This window comes from Phaenicophaeus curvirostris, chromosome 10 (assembly GCF_032191515.1).
Source record: "Phaenicophaeus curvirostris isolate KB17595 chromosome 10, BPBGC_Pcur_1.0, whole genome shotgun sequence".
NCBI lineage: Eukaryota > Metazoa > Chordata > Aves > Cuculiformes > Cuculidae > Phaenicophaeus > Phaenicophaeus curvirostris.
This window is the reverse complement of record NC_091401.1, coordinates 25,897,786-25,918,695: the sequence shown is the minus strand read 5'-3', so window position 1 is coordinate 25,918,695 and position 20,910 is coordinate 25,897,786. Positions and strand designations below refer to the sequence as shown.

The 20,910-nt window shown below is 49.0% G+C and overlaps 1 protein-coding gene across 1 annotated transcript in view; it reads left to right on the top strand.

Annotated features, from left to right (window-relative positions):
- Positions 1-20,910, top strand: part of FARP2 (FERM, ARH/RhoGEF and pleckstrin domain protein 2) — a 55,424-nt gene that overhangs the window by 30,980 nt on the left and 3,534 nt on the right. The window contains exons 13-24 of the mRNA XM_069865306.1: positions 194-434; positions 10,117-10,295; positions 11,523-11,612; positions 12,273-12,406; positions 13,791-13,872; positions 14,171-14,408; positions 14,812-14,942; positions 16,028-16,096; positions 16,462-16,551; positions 17,140-17,222; positions 17,574-17,692; positions 18,493-18,656. Coding sequence (XP_069721407.1) covers positions 194-434; positions 10,117-10,295; positions 11,523-11,612; positions 12,273-12,406; positions 13,791-13,872; positions 14,171-14,408; positions 14,812-14,942; positions 16,028-16,096; positions 16,462-16,551; positions 17,140-17,222; positions 17,574-17,692; positions 18,493-18,656 — 1,620 coding nt within the window. The remainder of the gene's footprint in view (positions 1-193; positions 435-10,116; positions 10,296-11,522; positions 11,613-12,272; positions 12,407-13,790; positions 13,873-14,170; positions 14,409-14,811; positions 14,943-16,027; positions 16,097-16,461; positions 16,552-17,139; positions 17,223-17,573; positions 17,693-18,492; positions 18,657-20,910) is intronic.

Genomic DNA, 20,910 nt, shown 5'->3' with positions numbered 1-20,910 from the left:
TATCAGAATTCAGGAGAAGGATCTTGCCTGGGGCTGCTGGATCTGTTTCTTTATGCCGTGTTTTGTTTGCTGTGAAGTGAGCTCTTCTGAAGCACGTATTCTTTCTGCGTCAGGAACTGGATGTTGTATTTGGTTTTTATATACGATAAAAATCATTTTATCTGTTGTCTTTCTATTTTTTTTCCCCTCGTAGAGCGTCCTGCTCACTGAGGGCTTGAGAGCCCCAGGGTCTCCTGCCTCAGCAGCTGCCCCCTTCCACTTGGTTCACTCATCGGCCGCTCCGACTCCTGTCCTGCCCATCTTTGCAGAAACCAGCCCTCCCTCTTTGGACCCCCGAGCACCATACACAAGGATTCCAGAAAAATCCACTGCGGCGCCACCAGAAGAAGCGGGGAGGAAACTGATGCAGCAGCCCGGATCTCCCGTGCTCCAAGGTGTTGGGTTTGGTAGTGTTGGAGGAAACTGTGACCCTGTGTGTCCTGTTGTTGCGAGTGCTCGTGCTTTAGATGTAGATGTAGAGAAGAGTTGGAAGGAGAGCAGGGCTGCTGTTTGTAGAAATGACAATGATGCAGATGACTTCACCGCAGGTGGTTTTGTTGCTGAACAAGAGCGTCAGCGCGGCAGTCGGGGCGCCCCTCTTTTCCCCTTGACCAATTCCCAGTTACAGGTGTCGGAGGAATTTATTGATGATGACCCAGCAGAAATGTCCTTTTTCGCTGGGGGCTCTGAGGCGTTCTCGTACGTCTACAGTGGGTTAGAGTTGAAGGGCTCTGATCTGTCTAAGCGTATCTCAGACCCGCCTGGCTTAACCACAGATGCCCTTCAGCAAAACCCGGTCTCCTCGCAGTCGAGCCCGGACAGGTATTCCACCGAAGCCGTAGATATGAACGTGGAAGATGAGTTTGAATTTGAAGATGGGAGTGATTTCAATGGCAATGAGAGACCGTCGGCCACCTCGGACCTGTTTGAGGTGAAGGCGCAAGCGAGCAGAATGCAAAGTCTCCTGAGCCCGTCTGAAACGAGTTCGCTCATCAACAACCGCTCCGAGAGCAGCTCCCTCAATAATTTGCCGCTGAACGGTACGTCCTCCCTACACACATACAGCTCCGCCAACCATTCCGAGGCCAGTTCCATGGTGAACTTCCCCACCTACTCGGTCCGCTCCGAGTCCAGCTCAGCCTTCCAATTCACGGACATCGTTGACCAGTTGGAGCAGTTGAGTTACCCACCTACCACCACGGAAGACTCCAGCAGCACAGACACAGACACCTGGGACTCTGAAACTGCTGCGCCACTGGATGTAAACCATTTCTTTAGTAACGCTTTTGCTCAAGCCAGCAGCGATAACTTTGCTTTTGACTTTCAGAACAACATCAAGAATCTCACGCAAGAAGACTGGGCCGAGAAGGCAGATGTCAACTGATTGAGTCTTGATTTTTGTGATGGGTCCCTCTGTGCTCTTCAGGCTTAGAAGTCAAAAGGGTGCAATATCAGTCACTATGGAAGAGAACTCTAATCCGGTGGCTGGATTTTGAATCACGTAATGTAGTTGGTTATTTTTGCCACGTGCCTCTTCAGTTTCCCTCAAAGCATCCTGGCTTTGGTGCTGCACTCTTCGCATCTCACTGCATCCAGAATGTGCTTTAATAGGCTATGATTATTGCAAAATACTGCATTTAGGAAAATACCACTGATTTCAGAGAAGTTAAGGATCATCCGCTGGCTCTTGTAGACATAGAATCATAGAATGATTTGGGTTGGAAGGCACCTTAAAGCCTATCCAGTTCCACTGCCCTGCCATGGGCAGGGACACCTCCCACTGGATCAGGTTGTTCTCCAGCTTCCCTGGAGCCCCTTTCAGCGCTGGAAGCTTCTCTAAGGTCTCCCTGGTGCCTTCTCTTCTCCAGGCTGAACAACCCCAACTGTCTCAGCCTGCCTTCCTAGCAGAGGTGCTCCAGCCCTCAGATCATCTCCGTGGCCTCCTCTGAACCTGTTCCAGCGGTTCCATCTCCTTCTTATGTTGGGGATTCCAGAACTGGACCCAGGGCTCCAGGTGGGGTCTCATGAGAGCAGAGCAGAGGGGCGTAATCCCCTCCCTCAGTTCTGGTCTCACTGCTTTTGATGCAGCCCAGGACGTGGCTGGTTTCTGGGCTGCGAGCACATGTTGCCAGCTCATGTCAAGCTTCTTATCATCCAACGTCCTTCTCCACAGGGTACATCATGAAGTACTGTATATTGAAGGAGGTTTTGGCTATAAATACATCTATAAGAGTCTGATGTAAGGTGCTGTTTCTCCAGCAGCCAAAGGCAACAGCCACTTATGCACATGCTGTTATCAAGCAGCCACGTTCAGTAAATTCGCTGGTTTTCTGCACTGGGAGTCCTCACTTGGGCTTTTTTTTGTTGTTGTTGTTAAAAAATGGACAATCTTCAAATCATCTCTGAAGGCAAGTTTTAAAATACTAACCTGTGCAACCTGTCTGCGCCGTACTTGGAAGGAGAAGCAAACTGTGTGGCAATTACGGAATCTTTTGGTTGGATAAGACCTTTGAGATCATCAAGTCCAACCGTGCCTGTCTACCACTAAACCAGATCCCTGAGCACCATATCCACCCATCTGTGAAACCCCTCCAGGGATGGGGACTCCACCACCTCCTGGGCAGCCTCTGCCAGGACCTGAGAACCCTTTTTGTGAAGAAAATGTTCCTGATGTCCAGTCTGAACCTGCCCTGGTGCAACTTGAGGCTATTTCCTCTCATCCTATCACCTGTCACTTGGGAGAAGAGCCCAGTGCCCACCTCACCACAACCCCCTTTCAGGGAGCTGCAGAGAGCGATGAGGTCAAAGAGGGAAGTGATAAGTTTTGAAGAGGGAATGTGTACAAAATCCAATGAAAACAGCACGCACCAAAACTTCTCATGAAGACAAGACGATCCTGATGTTTTGTGACTTCAGAATGCCTTCAACAGCCCAACAACAAACCAGCACCCTTCTGCTCCGTGGTGGTTTGGAGATACGCGCACAGACTGTGAAAGCACTTAATCCCCGCGGCGTTCAGTACCACCTTCTGTTCTTTATTCAATCACTCAGTGTAAAAATGCTTAGGAATTCATTCCTCCAAGTGTCCTTTATCTGTGGAAGGCAGGCAGTAGCGAACCTGGGGAGAGCTTTAACTTTCTCTTTAAAATGTGAGCCGCATTCAGAAAAACACCGTAGCCTTTCCGAGAACGGAGCTGTTGGGAGGAGTGAATGTTGGGAGCAGTCAGTTTGAGTCTGGTGGCTTTTCTGTGAGACGTAGCCTGTGAGTTTGAAAGCCTGTACGATTGAAAAGACAGTTATGGAACTGCTCACATCTAATTTAGCAAGATTTATTGAGGTGAGACAGTAAAAGTTGTGAAATGCCCTTCCTGTTTGCCAGTGGGATGTTTTGGCGTGTGGAATTCCAAGCTTCAGTTTGTTATCGTGTTTTTCAGGGTATTTTGCTTTTGTATGAGCACGGATGTGAAACGCGTGATGGGTGATGAAACCTTGTGATGGAAACATCATCTGCCACCACTCGGTTTTGGGGCTCGCTGCTGCCCAGGTTTCCATCCTTTGCAGAGAGTGCCGTGCTCAGACAATCCACATTTTCAAAATGAGTATCTTGTGGTCAGAAGCAGGACTTTATGCTTGATATTATTCATATCAGTTTTCTAAATGTGGTCTTATCATTAGAATACCTTTGTTCTTTTCCCAAACGTGTTAAAAATACTGGTTTTTCTCTCAGTTCTGATAACTAGAACCTCAAGGGCATTCCTCTCGCACTACAATAGAACACAGGGAGGTTTTACTCCTTTAGTTACCCGTGTCCTCTAGTTGAGTGAGTTGTTACCAAGGTGTGATTGTTCTTCACTTGCTTTTCTGTCACGGTGACTGTGTTGGAGTGGAATCGCTGGTCTCCCATGAGAAACCTGCCCCTTTGCTGGGGCCACAGAACTCAAAAGTGTTGGTTTGGACCTACGAGAACGTACAACAGCTTGATTACTCTTTTGTTTCTCAGTATTACACGTTAAGTTTATTTTTTTCTTCTGTTAAACGCACGTTCTAGTCTTGGCGACTTCATTCCGGCCCGTGGGGGTGATGTCGGGGGTGCGTGAGGTGCCGTTTCTAAGTAGACACGTGGAAGAGCTCTTCAGTTGTGCCCAAAGGGATGTTCAGTTGTACCTTGAAAGGTGTTTTTAGGCAGTTTGTCTGATTTTCTTCCCACAGCCAACTGCATCATCTAACTTGGAAAATAGAAAAAAAAGGCTTCTGCCTGCAAATTCTCTTAGAGGGCATAGAGTCAGGGATAAATGTGTGGATAGAGATTTAATTGTCATTTCTTTGATCTTTTAAAAAAGAATCAGCATCCAGCAATTTACACATAACCATGTCTGCCTCTGTTTTGTGCCTCGGTCACACGCATTTTCTCTAAATGCGTTAGGTGGGTTAATATGGGAATAAATCCAACCGCATTCTTTAGGTTTGCAAAAGATCTTGAGGAAGAGCTGCCTGGGCTTTCAGTTAACAGGCTTGGCAACCCTGAGAGGAGGGCTACCAGTATATTGTCTTGCACTGCAGTCAGATCAAAAAGATGTTTTCAGTCTATTTCTTCTTGTATTTTGCAACTATGCAGACCTTTTATTGGCAATTTTAAATCTTGGGGATGTAAAAAAACAATAATTAGAGTCTTAATGGATTGTCCCTTTTGTTTTCTAAAGGAAGAGGATGACTGGGATCTCGGTTGTTTAGCTTAGAGCGAGGTGTGAACCCGCAGGTGAGGACGGGGGCAGCTCCCACCCAGGCACGGAGCAGTTTGGAAGGAGATTTAATTATGGGAATCACCAGGAATGCTTAATTTTCAGATCATCTGATTCCCTGTGACCTGGTTTTGGGATGCTTGCAGAAAGGCGATGCTGCTCAGCCCCCACCAGCCCCTGTCCCTCACCAGGTGGCCGCAGCGTGGTGACCTCGCAGGCTTCATGAGCCTTGGGTTCTGCTGCCCCTGCTCCTGGCTGCGTCGGTGCTTTCTTTCTGGTCTTTTCTGGGTTTCAAGGCTTCTGAGGAAATACCTACATCCGTAGCTCTGTTGTTTTATCTGTCGTTTCCCAGATAGCCACAAAAGAGGAGAAAATCTAGTTTCTAAGTAGGGTTTTTATTATAGCCAGAAAGCTGTGGGCCATGAGCAGGGACACATCCCACTGGCCCAGGCTGCTCCAAGCCCCATCCAACCTGGCCTTGAACCCCTCCAAGGATGGGACAGCCGCCACTTTTCAGGGCCACGTGCCTCACCACTCTTCAGCAGTGTGTTTTGTTTTCATGTTAGAGCATTGACGCTGCCACATCCCAGTGTCCGGAACTGATTCCTGTTTTTCCTGAGCAATTTTCTTTACGAGGTGTTGTGTAGCGTGCTGGCAGGTCTGGAGTCGGCCAGCCACCTGGGACCTTTGCAGACCCCAAGCAGTCAAAACCCTGATGGGAATCGCGTGATAAAATGGGGAGGGTACTTAGGAAAAATCTGAAGATCTCTGTTGAGTATCCCGTGCGCTCTCGCTTTGAGAAGAAAGCTTTTGAGGAGCTGTGGTGGGAGCAGATGAAAGCCTCGGGGAACCATCCCTTGTTGGTGACGAGTGAGTGACTGTCTCCTCTTCCCAACGCTCTCACGTCTCCAAATGTGTTCCCTCACGTGTGCTCTCAGCCCCATCTCGGGAAGGCTGAGGGGACACCTAGAGGTACCCACATTTCTAGTTGACCTACAGGTTTTAGTGCTGTGTTTTTCTGGTGTGGAGAACCACCGGGACTGCCAGGTTGGCTCTCCTGCCTGTGCCTCCAGCAGCTGTTGGAGCAGCAACGCCATGAAGGGAGGGCTTCCCACCCTTCCACAGGGCTGCTTCCCACCCTTCCACTGCTCGGTTTTCCTCTTTCAGCCGTAGGAATTGTGTGAGCGTGGTGGCTTCTCAGTGTGGGTTCAGCTGGGGGGTTGAGCTCTCTTGTGGTACTATGGGGATGAAGAAACGTGTGTCTGGAATCGGCCCCGGCAGCCGTGCGTGCACGGTTATTGAGGGTAAAGCTCCGCTGCAGCCCGTGTTTGATCTCTGTGTGTGCTGTTACTGGAACTCTTTATTTGCTCAGGACACAGGTCCTCTGACCTACCCAAAGTGAAACTCGCTTGCCGTCACTAACCTGCGTTATCGACCACGTGTAGACTTTGTAATCTTAACGTACTCGTTCATTACTCAAACGAAACGCGCTGTATGTTGTCTGGGACTTCTCAGATCTCAGAATGGGTGAGATATGGCTCTGCTCTCTACCTTCACTTGATTTTCCAGTGAATTCAGAGTTGCCAGATAACACCGAGCATCCTTTTTCCTGGGTATTTGTGTTCTGGTCGGAGGTGATTTTGTTTAAGAGATGAATTTTTTCCAGTTGGTGGCTTGGTTTGGGGTTTTTTAATTTGGTTTTTTTTTTTTTTTTTGGTGATGGTAGTGTTTATTTAGTTGCAAATCTTGCTAAGGGTAAGATTCCCTGGAGACACTAATAAAAGTCATTTTAATTGTATGCTTTCGGGTGCAACCCTGTTGGTAAGTCATTCCCATTATTGTCATTTTGCAAAGAGTTCTAAGCCATAATTACCAGGTGTTGATTGAAGGAATGATACAAAGTTCCGTGCAGCTCTTTAGCTGTCGTAGCCCGTGGTTTTCAGTAGATCTCGCATCACAAGCTGCTCCGCTCGCTGTATGACTGCGGGGAGACCTTACAGCTCCAAATATGCATCATAAAATCCACTTCATTTCTGACCCGCTGCGGTGGGATGAGTCCACCAGGAGAGCTTTGGGTGTTTCCAGTCTGGAGCGTGGCTGATTGAAGCTATAAATTGCTATAGATTGCTCAAAATCACAATATTCTTGGCTGGGACGCTCCGCTGAGCAGTAAGAAACCCAGAATGTCCCTTTTATCGGTACGTACGCCCATCGTGTTTCGAGCGACTCCCTGATCCAATAGATGCTGCTCTGTTCAGGAAAGGATTGCCTTAAGAAACCAAAGAGGGCTGGAATTTCTTAATTGATCTCTTGAACTTTTATCTTTTATACAGTAAATGTTTTATTGAATTACATGTTGGGATTTTTCATACCTTTGTGTCTGTTCACATTGCTGGTTATGAACCTATAGATTTGTACTAATTCATAACTTTAATTGTTTATGCAATAAAATAAGGAAAACTTTGATATAAATGACAACATGGGCTTTTTAGCTTTATTTGTCGTTACCCTTGTGTTTGAAATAGAATAAATATTTGCTCTCCTGGCCAAGGCATTTTAGAGTTTCACTACCAGATTTCTCCAGGCAGCTTTCCTCCTGTTCCCCTTGGTGAAAACAGAGCACAGCTGAGCTTTTCACCTTCCTGGTGTGTGCAGACCTTTCACTTAGGATACAAACGGGTCGTGGTCAGTGAGGGTGGGGAGGCCCTGGCCCAGGTTGCCCAGAGCAGGGGTGGCTGCCCCATCCCTGGAGGGGTTCAAGGCCAGGTTGGATGGGGCTTGGAGCAGCCTGGGCCAGTGGGAGGTGTCCCTGCTCATGGCAGGAGGTGAAACTGGATGAGCTTTGAGATCCCTTCCAACCCAAATCATGCCATGATTCTATAATGACATGATTGGGAATTTGCATAACGAGAAAGGGATGGTTTAAGGTGAGGAGCTAACACTCACCCCCCTTGCTGCTACAGAAATGCTGCTGGATAATGGGAAGGAAAATTTCCATACATGCTTCTGTGAGCTGCTCTGTGATATTTTATATTCCTCTCCAGAAAAGACAGATTTTGGAAGCGACGTTGACCTTGGGAAGTCCCTGTACAGAGTTTTCCATTTCAGTTGAGAGCAAATTCCAGCTGTAGCAGGTTCTTCCCGACTTCTGTTTTGTTTCTATCCAAGAAACGAGGAGCACGCTGGCCTCCCGTCACCCTTGGCGTGCAGGGAAGGACCCTCCTGATTTGAAGGAGCAATGGGGTTGGCGTTGGTAGCTCAGCCCCTGCCAAGCTTGGGCAGAGGGGAAGCTTCTCCTCCCTGCTGCTTCTTGTTTCAGGCTTCTTGAGGAACTGAACTTCCTTCTCATTTCCATAAATCTCCCTGTGGCTTTGAGCAGTGGAGTTCTGGCTGTCAGACACAAATCAGCAAGGGTTGGGAATGAATTTAATGGCCAACTTCTTCTGCTGGAGGTGCTAAAATCTGCAATAACTCAATCGAACTAGGCAGGCGGTGGAGTTTGTGTAGAGCAAGTTATATCCCTTTTGCTCCCTTTGTATCTGAACACTCGGGCTGTCCAGAAACAGCTCAAATTACAAACTTTGGAACGTGTCACTACATCGTGTTAAATTCCAAGAGTTTAAGGAAGCTCCTCGCTCCTGTAAGCTTGGAGCTGGTTTGTTTGAAGCTGTTGTTTCAGCATCCCCGACGTGTAAAAGCGAACTTGCAATAAACTCCTGTCCCCGTGGAGGTGAAAGGAACGCCAATCCTTGGCGCTTACCTGTGCTAAAAAGCAAGATTTTAAAGAGTGAGGAAGATGCTCGGGTGGAATCAAAACTCCGCTGCGGGACGCCTGTACTTGACTAGTGTATTAATAGTTAACTCCGCAGCCTGGACGAGCTGAATCTCTTCCAGGTGACGGAGCGCAGCACTGTTTAGCTTCCTGCGTTTGTCAATGTGCAAACACGCGCTCAGGCTCCTCGCGTTGTCACGCTGCCCGGGCGTTGCTTCCCGAGCCCGTGGGGAACTCCTCGCTCCTCGTCCTCCAGCTCGCGTGCCCTGGCTCCGTGGCCGGAGATACCGGCTATCCACGGGGGACGGAGGGGGTTTTAAAGCCTTTTGGGATGATTTTTAAGTAGTTTTGGAATGGATGGCTGTGCTGTCAGTTCTGGTTTGGTGGTTTAGCCCCTAATCTCTGCTTGGGATGCACAATAACCTGTAGCGGGGACCCTGCGAGTGTGGCTGAGGGGCTGGAGCAGCACAGCAGCTGCAGGAGATGCTGACAGGCTCGGTACCCATTCGGTTGCCTGCTCTGACAGAGCCTGGCTCTTTATCTTAGGGAAAAGCCAGCAAAAAAAAAAAATAGCTGAGGTTAGGTAGGAATTTTGTGGATGTAGTGTGAGTTACGGGAGCATCTGTGGCCTTCGTGTGGTCCCAAAAGGTAGAGGGTCTTGAATAGTGGTTTCTCCAGGACATGGTTTGGTGTTTGATAGGAGTGGTTGGACTCGATGATCCGGTGGGTCTTTTCCAACCTGGTGATTCTATGATTCTCCTGAGAGGGGACTGTGGGCTTTTTCTGGAGAGGAGAGGAGCAGGAATCACTGTAACGGCACCTGATGCGTCAGAAAGCTCTACAGGGTCCAAAATGGAATAATAACATAAACCAATCCCCAATTAATAACCTAAAGTGAAGCAGCGCGTGTTGCTCCCTCTTCAGACAAGTTTAGCTGTGCGAGAAGGTTGATTCCATCCGGTCAAGACTCACTGCTGCGAAACCGTTCTCCTTTCTGGTCTGTAGTTTATCCTGCTCATGTACTTTGAGGTGCCAGGAATGAAATCTCTCACATGGTCTCTCTTTGTATAGCAATAGGTTTTCCTCTTCCATCAGTAGAATTTTGGAGATTCCCTGATTTCTGAGTGTGTTTTTAATGAGCTTTACCTTCTGGAGTTTTTCCAAAGTGGAGAGCAGTGGAATGACGGGTCGTGTCTTTTCCCTGGGGTGAAAAGGAATTCTTATTTTACAAAGGAAAAATGAAAAGTGGTGTTTTTGTTGCTGCAGCGTGTTCCTGTGTTGTGAGCCCTGCTGCTTCTCGACAAAATCCAACAGGATTTGAGCACTTTTTCCTAACACTGAACCGTTTATCCTTTCCCTTCAATGCTGTGTGTCCGCACCGCGCTGCCACGTGAGGGCTGGGTTGTGGGGAGCGCTCCGTTGGCTTTGAGATTCACTCTTAGCTCTTTGGATATCTGTGCCTGGTGATGTGTTTTTTGTTCTTTTGCCTTTTTTTGAACACTGTGACGTTGCAGTTACGGTTCACACTAACAGGGAGGAATCATCCAGTCTCGTTCTCTCCCCCAGGCCTCCCCGTGGACCCTTCTCCGCTCTCTTCCCTCATGCTGAAGAGCTCCCTGGGCTTGAACCCAGCCTTCCAGGTGAACTCGAACGTGACCGGCCAAGGTTCTTCTCCTCTCCTGAGTCCTGTCCTCAGCGATGCAGGTGGTGCCAGGATAGAAGAGGACGATGAAATGAAGCGTAAGGTAAGAATGATGTGACTGGGAGTTTGTGTAATGAGAAAGTGATGGTTTCAGGTTGGACTTGATGATCCGATGGGTCTCTTCCGACCTGGTGATTCTATGATTCAGGTGAGCTGCACTTGCTGATCTTTCGTAATGTCAAGTCCTTTATTTTTGGCCGCTGTGGGCCCCTGAACTTTCAGGGTAGAGCTCCCCTCTTTCAGCTGAAAAGCCTTCCCCCTCATCCCATCCCTGTCTTCCCTGATCCAGAGCCTCTCCCCAGCTCTCCTGGAGCCTCTTTCAACACTGGAAGCTCCTCTAAGGTCTCCCTGGAATCTTCTCCAGGCTGAACAACCCCAACTCTCAGCCTGTCCTCGTGCGGGAGTCGCTCCAGCCTTTGGATCATCTTCCAAGGATTTGAGTAAAAGCTGCAAGTGGAAGTGCGATAGTTTTGGAAAAGGACCGTACTGCAAATCTGCTCTGCTGCTTTTGATTAGAGAAGTGCTTAAAACCTAGGAAGCCTGGAATAAAGGTTTCCATGTTTTTGTAAAGTGCTCCCTTGATTTTGGAAGGGAAGGTCATATATTTGATGTATAGTTGACATTATTTTCTGATACTCTTGAAACAGAAATGGTGTTTTTTAGTAAAGTCAGTATTTGAGAGTATGGTACTGGATGCAGAGGTGCCTTGTTAGGAACCTGTCTGGAGCGAGTCCAGAGAAGAGCAACAAAGCTGGTGAGGGGGCTGGAGAACAGGCCTTATGAGGAACGGCTGAGAGAGCTGGGGGTGTTTAGCCTGGAGAAGAGGAGGCTGAGGGGAGACCTCATTGCTCTCTCCAACTCCCTGAAAGGAGGTTGTGGAGAGGAGGGAGCTGGGCTCTTCTCCCAAGGGACAGGGGACAGGACCAGAGGGAATGGCCTCAAGCTCCACCAGGGGAGGTTTAGGCTGAACATTAGGAAAATATTTTTCACAGAAAGAGTCTGGAACAGGCTGCCCAGGGAGGAGTTGGAGTCACCTGCCCTGGAGGTGTTTAAAAGATGGGTAGACGAGGTGCTTGGGGCCATGGTTCAGTGCCAGATAGGAATGATTGGACTCGATGATCCGGTGGGTCTTTTCCAAACTAGTGATCCTATGATTCTATGAATCAACTGCTCCATTTGCTCACAGCGAAGGCTCAGGTTTGGGCTCGTACTTGGTAATAAATAGAGCATTTCTATTTTAATACTTACGGATTGCTGTGTATTCTTTCAGCGCTATCCCACTGACAAGGCATACTTCATAGCAAAGGAGATTCTCGCCACAGAGCGGACGTATCTGAAGGACCTGGAGGTCATTACAGTGGTAAGGGGTTTTCCTTTCTTCAATGCAGTTCCTTTTCTTAACGGATTTGTAATTCTTAATTTGGAAAAACTTGGAATTTCTTCCAGGCAACAGAAGAAAGCTCAATAATAAAGCATAATCCATGAGCCATGTAGATGTTATATTCCTTATTCTATAGGTCCTTACATAGGAGAACAGAGACATTCTCTGCACTTGTGTTGTTAGCTCCGATAGCTACATCACGAGGCATTCTGATCTGCAATATTCGATATTCCAGAAAGCAGGGAACCAAAAGTGATAAAAAGTGCAGGATGTGACACACAACGAGGTGTCTCCAGCTGCTGAATAGCTTGCACAGGGCTCCAGGTTTTGTGGGAAAGCAATTGTGTCTGCTGCTCGGTAATTTATAGCTGTGAGCAACCATCCCATCACTGCACGAGGAGCCGTGCTTGTGCCTGGAACCCATAATAAGCCTCATTGTTGTAATATCTGGCAAGGAAAGAAATGACATCTTTTCATCTTTCTCTGATTCTGTTTTCCCTAAGTGTTTCTCCTTCCTCCCTGCTCTTTCCCTCTGCATGCACAGTCTCCTCCCTCCGTTGCTGCAGGAGCAGATTTTTTGTGCTAGCAATTAATTTCTCAAATAGAAACATGTATCGTAATCAATGATGTTTCCGGCAGTGGTTTCGCAGTGCGGTCATCAAGGAGAACGCGATGCCAGAGGGGCTGATGACATTGCTCTTCTCTAACATAGACCCCATTTATGAGTTCCATCGAGGCTTTCTGAAGGAGATTGAGCAACGGCTCTCGCTCTGGTAAGCGTTAATAGCATGTGGGCAGTGAGCAGGGGGACCTTTTCCCTCATCCTCACATCAAAACCACACCTAATGTATATTCGAACTGGTATTTCTGCTGAAATAGAATCAAGGAAAATGTATTTTAGTGAATTATAGCTTTAGAAAAATGACTTAAAGGCATTTTGCACAGCCAGTTTTTCAAGCGTGGCTTTGTACGTCGTGTACAATCATGGACTGGTTTGGGTTGGAAGGGACTGTGAAGGTCATCCAGTCCAACCCCCCTGCAGTAAGGAGGAACGTCTTCAACCAGATCAGGTTGCTCCGAGCCCCATCCAAGCTGACCTTGAATGGTTCTAGGCATGGGGCAGCCACCACTTCTCTAGGCAACCTGTGCCAGGGCCTCAGCACCCTCAGCATAAAGAATATCTTCCTAATCTCTAGTCTAAACCTCTCCTTTTTTAGTTTAAAACCATCACCCCTTGTCTTCTTGCCACAGACCCTGCTAAAAGGCTTTCCCCCATCTTTCTTAAAAGCCCCCTCTAAGTACCAAAAAGGCTTCAATAAGGTCTCCTCGGAGTCTTCTCCAAGTGGAACAACCCCAACTCTCTCAGCCTCTCTTCACAGGGAACGTGCTCCAGGCCTTTGATCATTTTTTTGGCCCTGGAGTCATGCAAATTGTGCACCAGACCAAGGTTTCATGATTTCAGAGTCACTTAAGTTGGAAAAGACCCTTCAGATCATTAGGTCCAGCAGTAAATAAAACTCTGTTGCCTTAGAGAAGAGAAGGAACACCACGTCAAAAGATAATGTGTGTGGTTTCGACCCCTTGCAGCTCCAGGTGAAAATCTGGGAAGGACTTTTAGAGTTCAGTTCTTGCAGCACAATTGATTTCAAAAAACGTGCTTTTACTCTTTTAACCATTAATTACTTTCTCCTGACGTGAAACATAATATATGAGAGTGTGATTACCTTTCAGAGGGATGTTTTATATAAAGGAGTTAGGAGCAGAAATAAATTCAGGGGGATCACGTTACGCCATGGATTCAGACTGAGACGTTCAACTCAAATAGATTTCTTTTCATAGATTCATTTCTATTCCTTTCTCAGTTTTCCAAGCATGGCTTTGTGTTTGTTATTTTGTGCTTCCATGTTTCCTGGACTGAGTTTTCAACCTGAACAGTGAAATGGGAGCATCAAGTGGCTCAGATGGATTGAGGAGAGGTTAATGTTCATATTGATTCGCTTGGTTTTACCAGAGCAGTTCTGAACATACACAGAAAGCTGGGAAGCGCTTCTTAAAGGCTCTATCTTGAAGTACAGGGAAGGTAGAGGGAGGAAACTGGAATTTCTTGATCTCCCTTGTACTGCGCCTCCTTATTTCATGTCCCTGTGTGTGTTTTAGGGAAGGGAGAACCAACGCTCACGTGAAAGGAGATTATCAGCGCATTGGAGATGTCATGCTCAGGAACATGCGCACCCTGAAGGTAGGTGAGGGATGGAAGGAGTGGAATCTCAGGGTTGTTGATTTAGACTGGAAATAAGGAGGAAATTCTTTGCTGTGAGGGTGGGGGAGGCCCAGGCTGCCCAGAGCAGTGGTGGCTGCCCCATCCCTGGAGGGGTTCCAGGCCAGGTTGGATGGGGCTTGGAGCCCCTGATCCAGTGGGAGGTGTCCCTAATCATGGTCAGAGCCAAAAGCAGAGTGGGGAGAGTTTCTTATTCCCTGTGGAATTTCTTTAAGATTGTTTTCCTTTGCTCCCAGTAATTCTTTGTATGATCCCACAGGAGTTCACCAGTTACCTGCAGAAGCACGATGAGGTCCTGACCGAGCTGGAGAAAGCAACCAAACGCCTAAAGAAGCTGGAGACGGTTTATAAGGAGTTTGAGCTGCAGAAGGTTTGCTACCTGCCCCTCAACACCTTCCTGCTCAAGCCCATCCAGCGGCTGATGCACTACAAGCTGATCCTGGGGAGGCTCTGCAAGCACTACACGGCCGAGCACCGCGACTTCCCCGACTGCCGGAGTGAGTGAGCGCCCGGCTGTGCCCCTCGAGGCAGGAGCCGCTTCCCCTGCCTGTGCCCTGCGGGAGACAACCCAGTGTAATTCACAGAACCACAGAATGGGTTGGGTTGGAAGGGGCCTTAAAGATCATCCAGTTCCACCCCCATGCCATGGGCAGGGACACCTCCCACTGGATCAGGGGCTCCAAGCCCCATCCAACCTGGCTTTGAACCCCTCCAGGGATGGGGCAGCCACCCCTGCTCTGGGCAACCCCAGGGCCTCCCCACCCTCATTGTGAAGAATTTCTTCCTAATGTCTAATCTAAACCTTCCCCCTTCCAATTTAAAGCCACTCCCCCTCGTCCCATCCCTGCATTCCCTGATCCCCAGCTTTCCTGGAGCCCCTTTCAGCTCTTCTCCTTCCAGATGCGCTGAAGGAAGTCACGGAGATGACGTCTCAGCTGCAGCACAGTCTCATCCGCCTGGAGAATTTCCAGAAGCTGACCGAGCTGCAGCACGACTTGATCGGAATAGACAACCTCTCGGCGCCCGGCAGGGTGAGTGCTCTTGCTTAGCGTTCGGAGCCGTGGGTGGCTTTATTCCCAGGGAAGCGCCTTTCAGCCGTGTGTTTGCACCACTGCCCCTCTGCTTGGTATAATTGTCTTCTGTCTCGGGCTTGGGGATGTCCTAGGGAATAGATGAGAAGTGCTTGTGCTTAGGCCTTGCCTGCAGGGTGGTGTTTCCACCACAGAGGTGTCACAGTTCAGCCCCAACTCAGATAATTTTGGCAGCTGAAACTAAGCAGTTGGCTCCCAATTCCCTTCCCTCACCAGGAAAAGGGGAAAGTGAAATGAGAGAAAAAGACTTGCAGGTTGGAAACTAAAATTACAACTTTAATGAAATTGTAGAATCGTTAGGTTGGAAAAGACCTTTGAGATCATTGAATCCAACCATCCCTGTCCACTACTGAACCAGATCCCTGAGCACCTCACCCACCTGTTAAACCCCTCCAGGGATGGGGACTCCACCACCTCCCTGTGCAGCCTCTGCCAGGGCCCCAGAACCCTTTCCATGAAGAAATTTTCCCGGGAGTTTGTTTAGTTCCTGCTTGGATTTTTGTTTCTTTGTTTTTGGTAGATGTACTGAGCGTCAGTACAGGAGCATCACGTATGCTTTGGGGATTTATGGCAATGACTGCGGTGGGATGTAAGTGCAATAGGTGAACTGCTGGTGTCCAACAGGAACTCTGCTCCTTTTCCTTCTTGATTTAAACGCTTCGTTGATTTAAACGCTGCCTGCAGCAAGGAGCTGATTCCTCTTACAAACAGAAGGAAACGTCTCATCTGGGGTTTGACCAATCTGTTAGTGATCATTGCTGGGCACCAATCACAGAATCACAGAATTTCCTTTCCCTTCTCCAGGCTGAACAACCCCAACTCTCTCCTCCTGTCCTCATAGCAGGAGTTCTCCAGCCCTTGGATCATCTCCTTGGCCTCCTCTGGAGTCGCTCCAATGTTTCCATGTTCTTCCTCTGCTAATCAATCAACATCTGTGTACTCTGGGATAAAAAAGAAAAACCCATGAAAATTCTCTGTGTTTGGGAAAGATCAAGCTTTGTCTGACTTCTTATTCTCCACTGCAGGAGTTTATCCGGGAAGGCTGCTTGTACAAGCTCACTAAGAAGGGTTTACAGCAGCGGATGTTCTTTCTGGTAAGTTTTGCTTCTGTTTTTCATAAACTCAAAGTCTTTAAGATAAAGTTGTTGTGAAAGCTTGTTTCCATGAGCTCTTGATAGTGGCTGAAAACTCACTCGAGGGGTTTTTAGCTGGAGCAGGGCTGTGACAACCCTGTCTATCCATCACATTTCCTTAAGGGTGCACGCATTTAACAGGCTTTTTAAATTAGTTGCCTCTCTTGTAAATAAACAAAAGGGAAGCAGGTCAAATTCACTGAGAAATGGCACTTGTTCCTGTATATACAGTGGCCTTTAAACAACTGTTTTCTAAAAGATGTCATAAAATCTGTGGCCCTCCCTGCTGTCTTTGTAGCATTGATTGTTTCTTCCTGCCTTTGCAGTTCTCGGATATGTTGCTGTACACGAGCAAAGGGGTTACGGGGACAAACCAGTTCAAAATTCACGGACACCTTCCTCTGCATGGCATGTTGGTAAGTGGTTTCCAGTTCTGTTGCAGCATTAAGGAGATGGAGTGGCCTGAAGGCAGGTGGAGGCAGCGCTTTAGGGCACGAGGAACAAAGCTGCTCCCAGCCCAGTGACACCCTGATGGGTTGGAAGGGACCTCAAAGCCCATCCAGTCCCACCCCTGCCCTGGGCAGGGACACCTCCCACTGGATCAGGGGCTCCAAGCTCCATCCAACCTGGTCTTGAACACCTCCAGGCACACAAGCAGTGCTCCTGCCTCCCCACCCCTCTGTTCTAATGGGACTATTCTTTCTGTCTTTGATTTGCAGCTGATAGTGCTTGACCCACCGGTAAGTAATGAGCTGTGTCCTGCTCAGAACCCTCCTGTTCCTGCCCTGCTGGATGTGGTGCTGTGCTGCTAGAGATGCAGCAGTAGAAATGCTCGATATAGACCCATATAGAGCAAAAATAGACTCCAAGTAGGCGGTATCCATAAAAGAGTAGCTGCGTTCTCTTACTGCAACCAGGGTGTAATCATATTGTGCCAAGGAGGGCAGTTCCAGTGTATATCAGTCACCAAGCAGTGATGAGAAAACACTTTTCTTCCTCTGCAGGTGGAAGAGAGTGAGAACGAATGGGCTGTCCCTCACTGCTTCACTATTTATTCAGCGCAGAAGACCATCGTGGTGGCAGCAAGGTAGCATTTCTCTTCCTTCTGATCCCTTCTCCAAAGACTTGGTGTTCAATCGTGTGGTGTAGAGATGAGGGTCTTTCCTGTGTCCCCGGGAAAGCAGAGCTTCTGAACAAAGGACACTGCCCAGCTCCATTACCAGTGGTTATTTTAGTCTTATTTCAGGGCTTGAAAGTAGAAGTAAGGGCTGTATGAGATCAGCTTTCTGTCTGGAAAGCTTTGGGGGGGACTTTAATGTTAGTTCTATTTGTTTAATAGGCAGAGACTGCTCTGGTATCAGGCAGCGATGAGTCCCTCAGCCACCACCGTCACGGTTCCAGGCTGGGGTGGTCTCCATTCACACTGTTTTTCTTGCAGCACCCGCTTGGAGATGGGGAAGTGGATGGAAGACCTGAACATGGCAATTGAAATGGCCAAGAAATCCACTGAGAAATCTGACATGCTGCTGGAAAACTCAGTGTGCAACCGCTCCAACAGTAAGTTGGATTCCCTGCCCCCTTGAAAACATCAGGTTTTGTGCCCTTGTCGCTTTTCCTATTGTGAATTTGATGACATAAGTGGAGTATTTTTATAATTCATACAGTAATGGGAGAGCTATCATGCTTTTATTTTGTTTTAATCAAAATAAATACCCCTGTCTTCCTAGACTGATGTTCCTGATAGCTTTAGATGCGGCAGAGATGCTCCAGTTGCAGAATTGCTAATTTTATATGGCCTTTATTCATCTCTCACATAGATTTTTCTCAATTTAACCATGTAGTGCATTTTCTTGTCCAGAAACGTGGTGTCTTTGGAGATCAGCAAGTTCTTTTATAGCCCAGCGTTCTCGTGCCTGCGTCTGGTGGTGGCAGGGAGGTGCTGAAACCTCTAGTGTCCCTTCTTGGAGCACTTCTCTCTACTCCTCACTGAGAATCGACCAAAGAGGAGATGTGGGGATGTTTGTTTGTTTTACAAGGTGTTGAGGCAGCTGCCTCAAGCAGAGCTGAGCAATGAAAGCCACAGAGATCTGCTGTGTTGAGTCCCCTTCCCTGGAGGGGTTTAAGGGACGGGTGGACGGACTCGATGATCCGATGGGTCTCTTCCAACCTGGTGATTCTATGATTTGATTCTGTTCTATGCTCCGAGTGGCCTTCAGGAACTGGGTAGCCAATTCAAGTCGATGTGTTTTAGAACTGGGCCACTGCAAGAGAAAACAGCTTTTCTCAGGAGTCCCTGCTTCTCTCGCTCTTCGGGTTGCACCGTTTTCTTAAACCGCTGCCGAATTCTCCTCCCCCAGGATCCTCTGATGAGGTCTCTCTAGAACAGGAGTCCGAAGATGACATACACTCCTCTCGTAGCTCCCTGGACAGGCAGAGCCACCACCGTGCCAACACAACCATGCACGTGTGCTGGTACCGCAACACCAGCGTCTCCATGACTGACCACAGTGTGGCTGTTGAGGTACCCGCCGGGCGCAGCTCTCGCCTCTCGCTCTGTCCATCCCGGCTCGCTCGGCCACCACTCATCCTCCGCTCCATCTCCGTCTCGGCCTGGGCAGCATCTTTGTGTCTGCGGAGGCTGCTGCATGTCTGCCCCGCGCCGTGCGTGTCTGTGTGGCTGCGCTCACGCTCTGCTCCCCGCGCAGCAGGGCTCGGCTTCAGCAGAGACACTGAAGGAGGGAAATTTTAAAGGAAACGCAGGATGTCCTAGGAATGAGTCGTTCCTCTAGGTTTCATCAGCTTTGCTGGAGGAGGTTACCAGTCCGTGGTGTTTTCTGCTGTACTGAGGTCTGCTTGGCTCCTGTGCTGCACCTAGAGTTAAGAAAGGTGCTTTAAGCTCGGTGGGAATAGGATTCCTCTGCTCTTCCCTCACTGCGGGGGTGAACAGCAGGTGTTAGGAAGGGCCGTGTTGCAGCAGGGTCACATTCTGCTGCACAGAGGTTTGTTTTCTGGGGTGTTGGTTGACAGCGACTGACCATGAACCGGCAGGGGCCCAGGAGGCCAAGAAGGCCAATGGCATCTTGGCTTGGATCAGAAACGGCGTGACCAGCAGGGCCAGGGAGGTTCTTCTCCCTCTGGACTCAGCCCTGGGGAGACCGCTCCTCGAATCCTGTGTTCAGTTCTGGGCCCCTCACCACAAGAAGGATGTTGATGCTCTGGAGCGAGTCCAGAGAAGAGCAACAAAGCTGGTGAGGGGGCTGGAGAACAGGCCTGATGAGGAGCGGCTGAGAGAGCTGGGGGTGTTTAGCCTGGAGAAGAGGAGGCTGAGGGGAGACCTCATTGCTCTCTCCAACTCCCTGAGAGGAGGTTGTGGAGAGGAGGGAGCTGGGCTCTTCTCCCAAGGGACAGGGGACAGGACGAGAGGGAATGGCCTCAAGCTCCACCAGGGGAGGTTTAGACTGGACATTAGGAAAAAATTTTTCAGGGAAAGGGTCACTGGGCACTGGCAGAGGCTGCCCAGAGAGGGGGTTGAGTCCCCTTCCCTGGAGGGGTTTAAGGGACGGGTGGATGAGGTGCTGAGGGACATGGGTTAGTGATTGATGGGAATGGTTGGACTTGATGATCCGGTGGGTCTTTTCCAACCTGGTTATTCTATGATTCTATGATTCTAAATACCATGAGGAGAAAAAGGATCCAGCTAACTTTCCAAGCAGCAGCGGGCCAGGGTGTGGTATCCACGCTCTGGGACCTTCCCACCATTCCTGCCCGGCTCCGAAGGCCCTTCTTGTATGGTGGGAGGAGTTGGAAGTCGGGCACTGTAGTGCTGGGGTTTTGGTGATGGACAAGTGTCAGTCAGCTCGGTAAAGGAGTCCTGGAGGTGTTACCCGGGCTTAGGGGCCAGAGGGGCGGCCCTTCAGTTGGCAGGGAGAGTGGTTTCTGTCAGAGGGGTCAAGCCCTTTCCCTGCTGAGCACCTCGTGAAAGGCACCATCCTGCTGTTCTGTACCCGGATCACGAGATCTCCCTCCTACCAGCTCTGAGATTCAACCTGTGAATTCTTGCAGCTCCCTCTCACTCTCATCTGTTCCGTGCTCTAACAGCGTTATTGTTTTTCACAATCCATTTTCCATTAACAGACGCCTTCCTCTTATTACTTCTCTTGTCCTAATGTTCTGTTTTTCTCTCCCCCTTTTCTCTGCTCAGTTTTCTGCTCTCTTGCTGTTTCTCCAGAGCTTCCTCCTCGCTATTTGCTGGGCCAGGCCCAACGGCCCAACACAATCACCCATGTTTGTTGGTACCGGAACCAGAGCCTGTCCCTGTCTGATTACCTGTGCATGATCCAGGTAAAAATGTCTCTCTCGTTCTGCGCTGGTGGGGAGGAGCCGTGGGATGCCGAGGAACCGTGGGATGCCAAGGAACTTGTACTACCCCTCGTTCCATGATTCCCAGTGAGCCACGAGTGAGGAAGCCCCAAGCCAGCGGCAGAGCCGTCATGTTGTTGGCGCAGGATCCTCCTCCTTCTGCTTCCCAGAGTTGTTCTCTATATAATTCTGCTGCCTCTCCTGTCTTTCCCTAATTACACAACCCATCTGCTGTCATTCCATGCTGTAGGTTTCGTTATCCCGCTGCACCGGGTGCCTCTAACTCCGAGGCAGGGATGCTCAGCTCCTCTGCAACCTCCTCGCCGCGCCGGGCTTGGCTTCGCGGAGCTGCCACACGTAGCTTGTCCTCACTCCGGCATCCTCTGTTTCCTCCTCTGCTTTATTTCCCTTCTGCG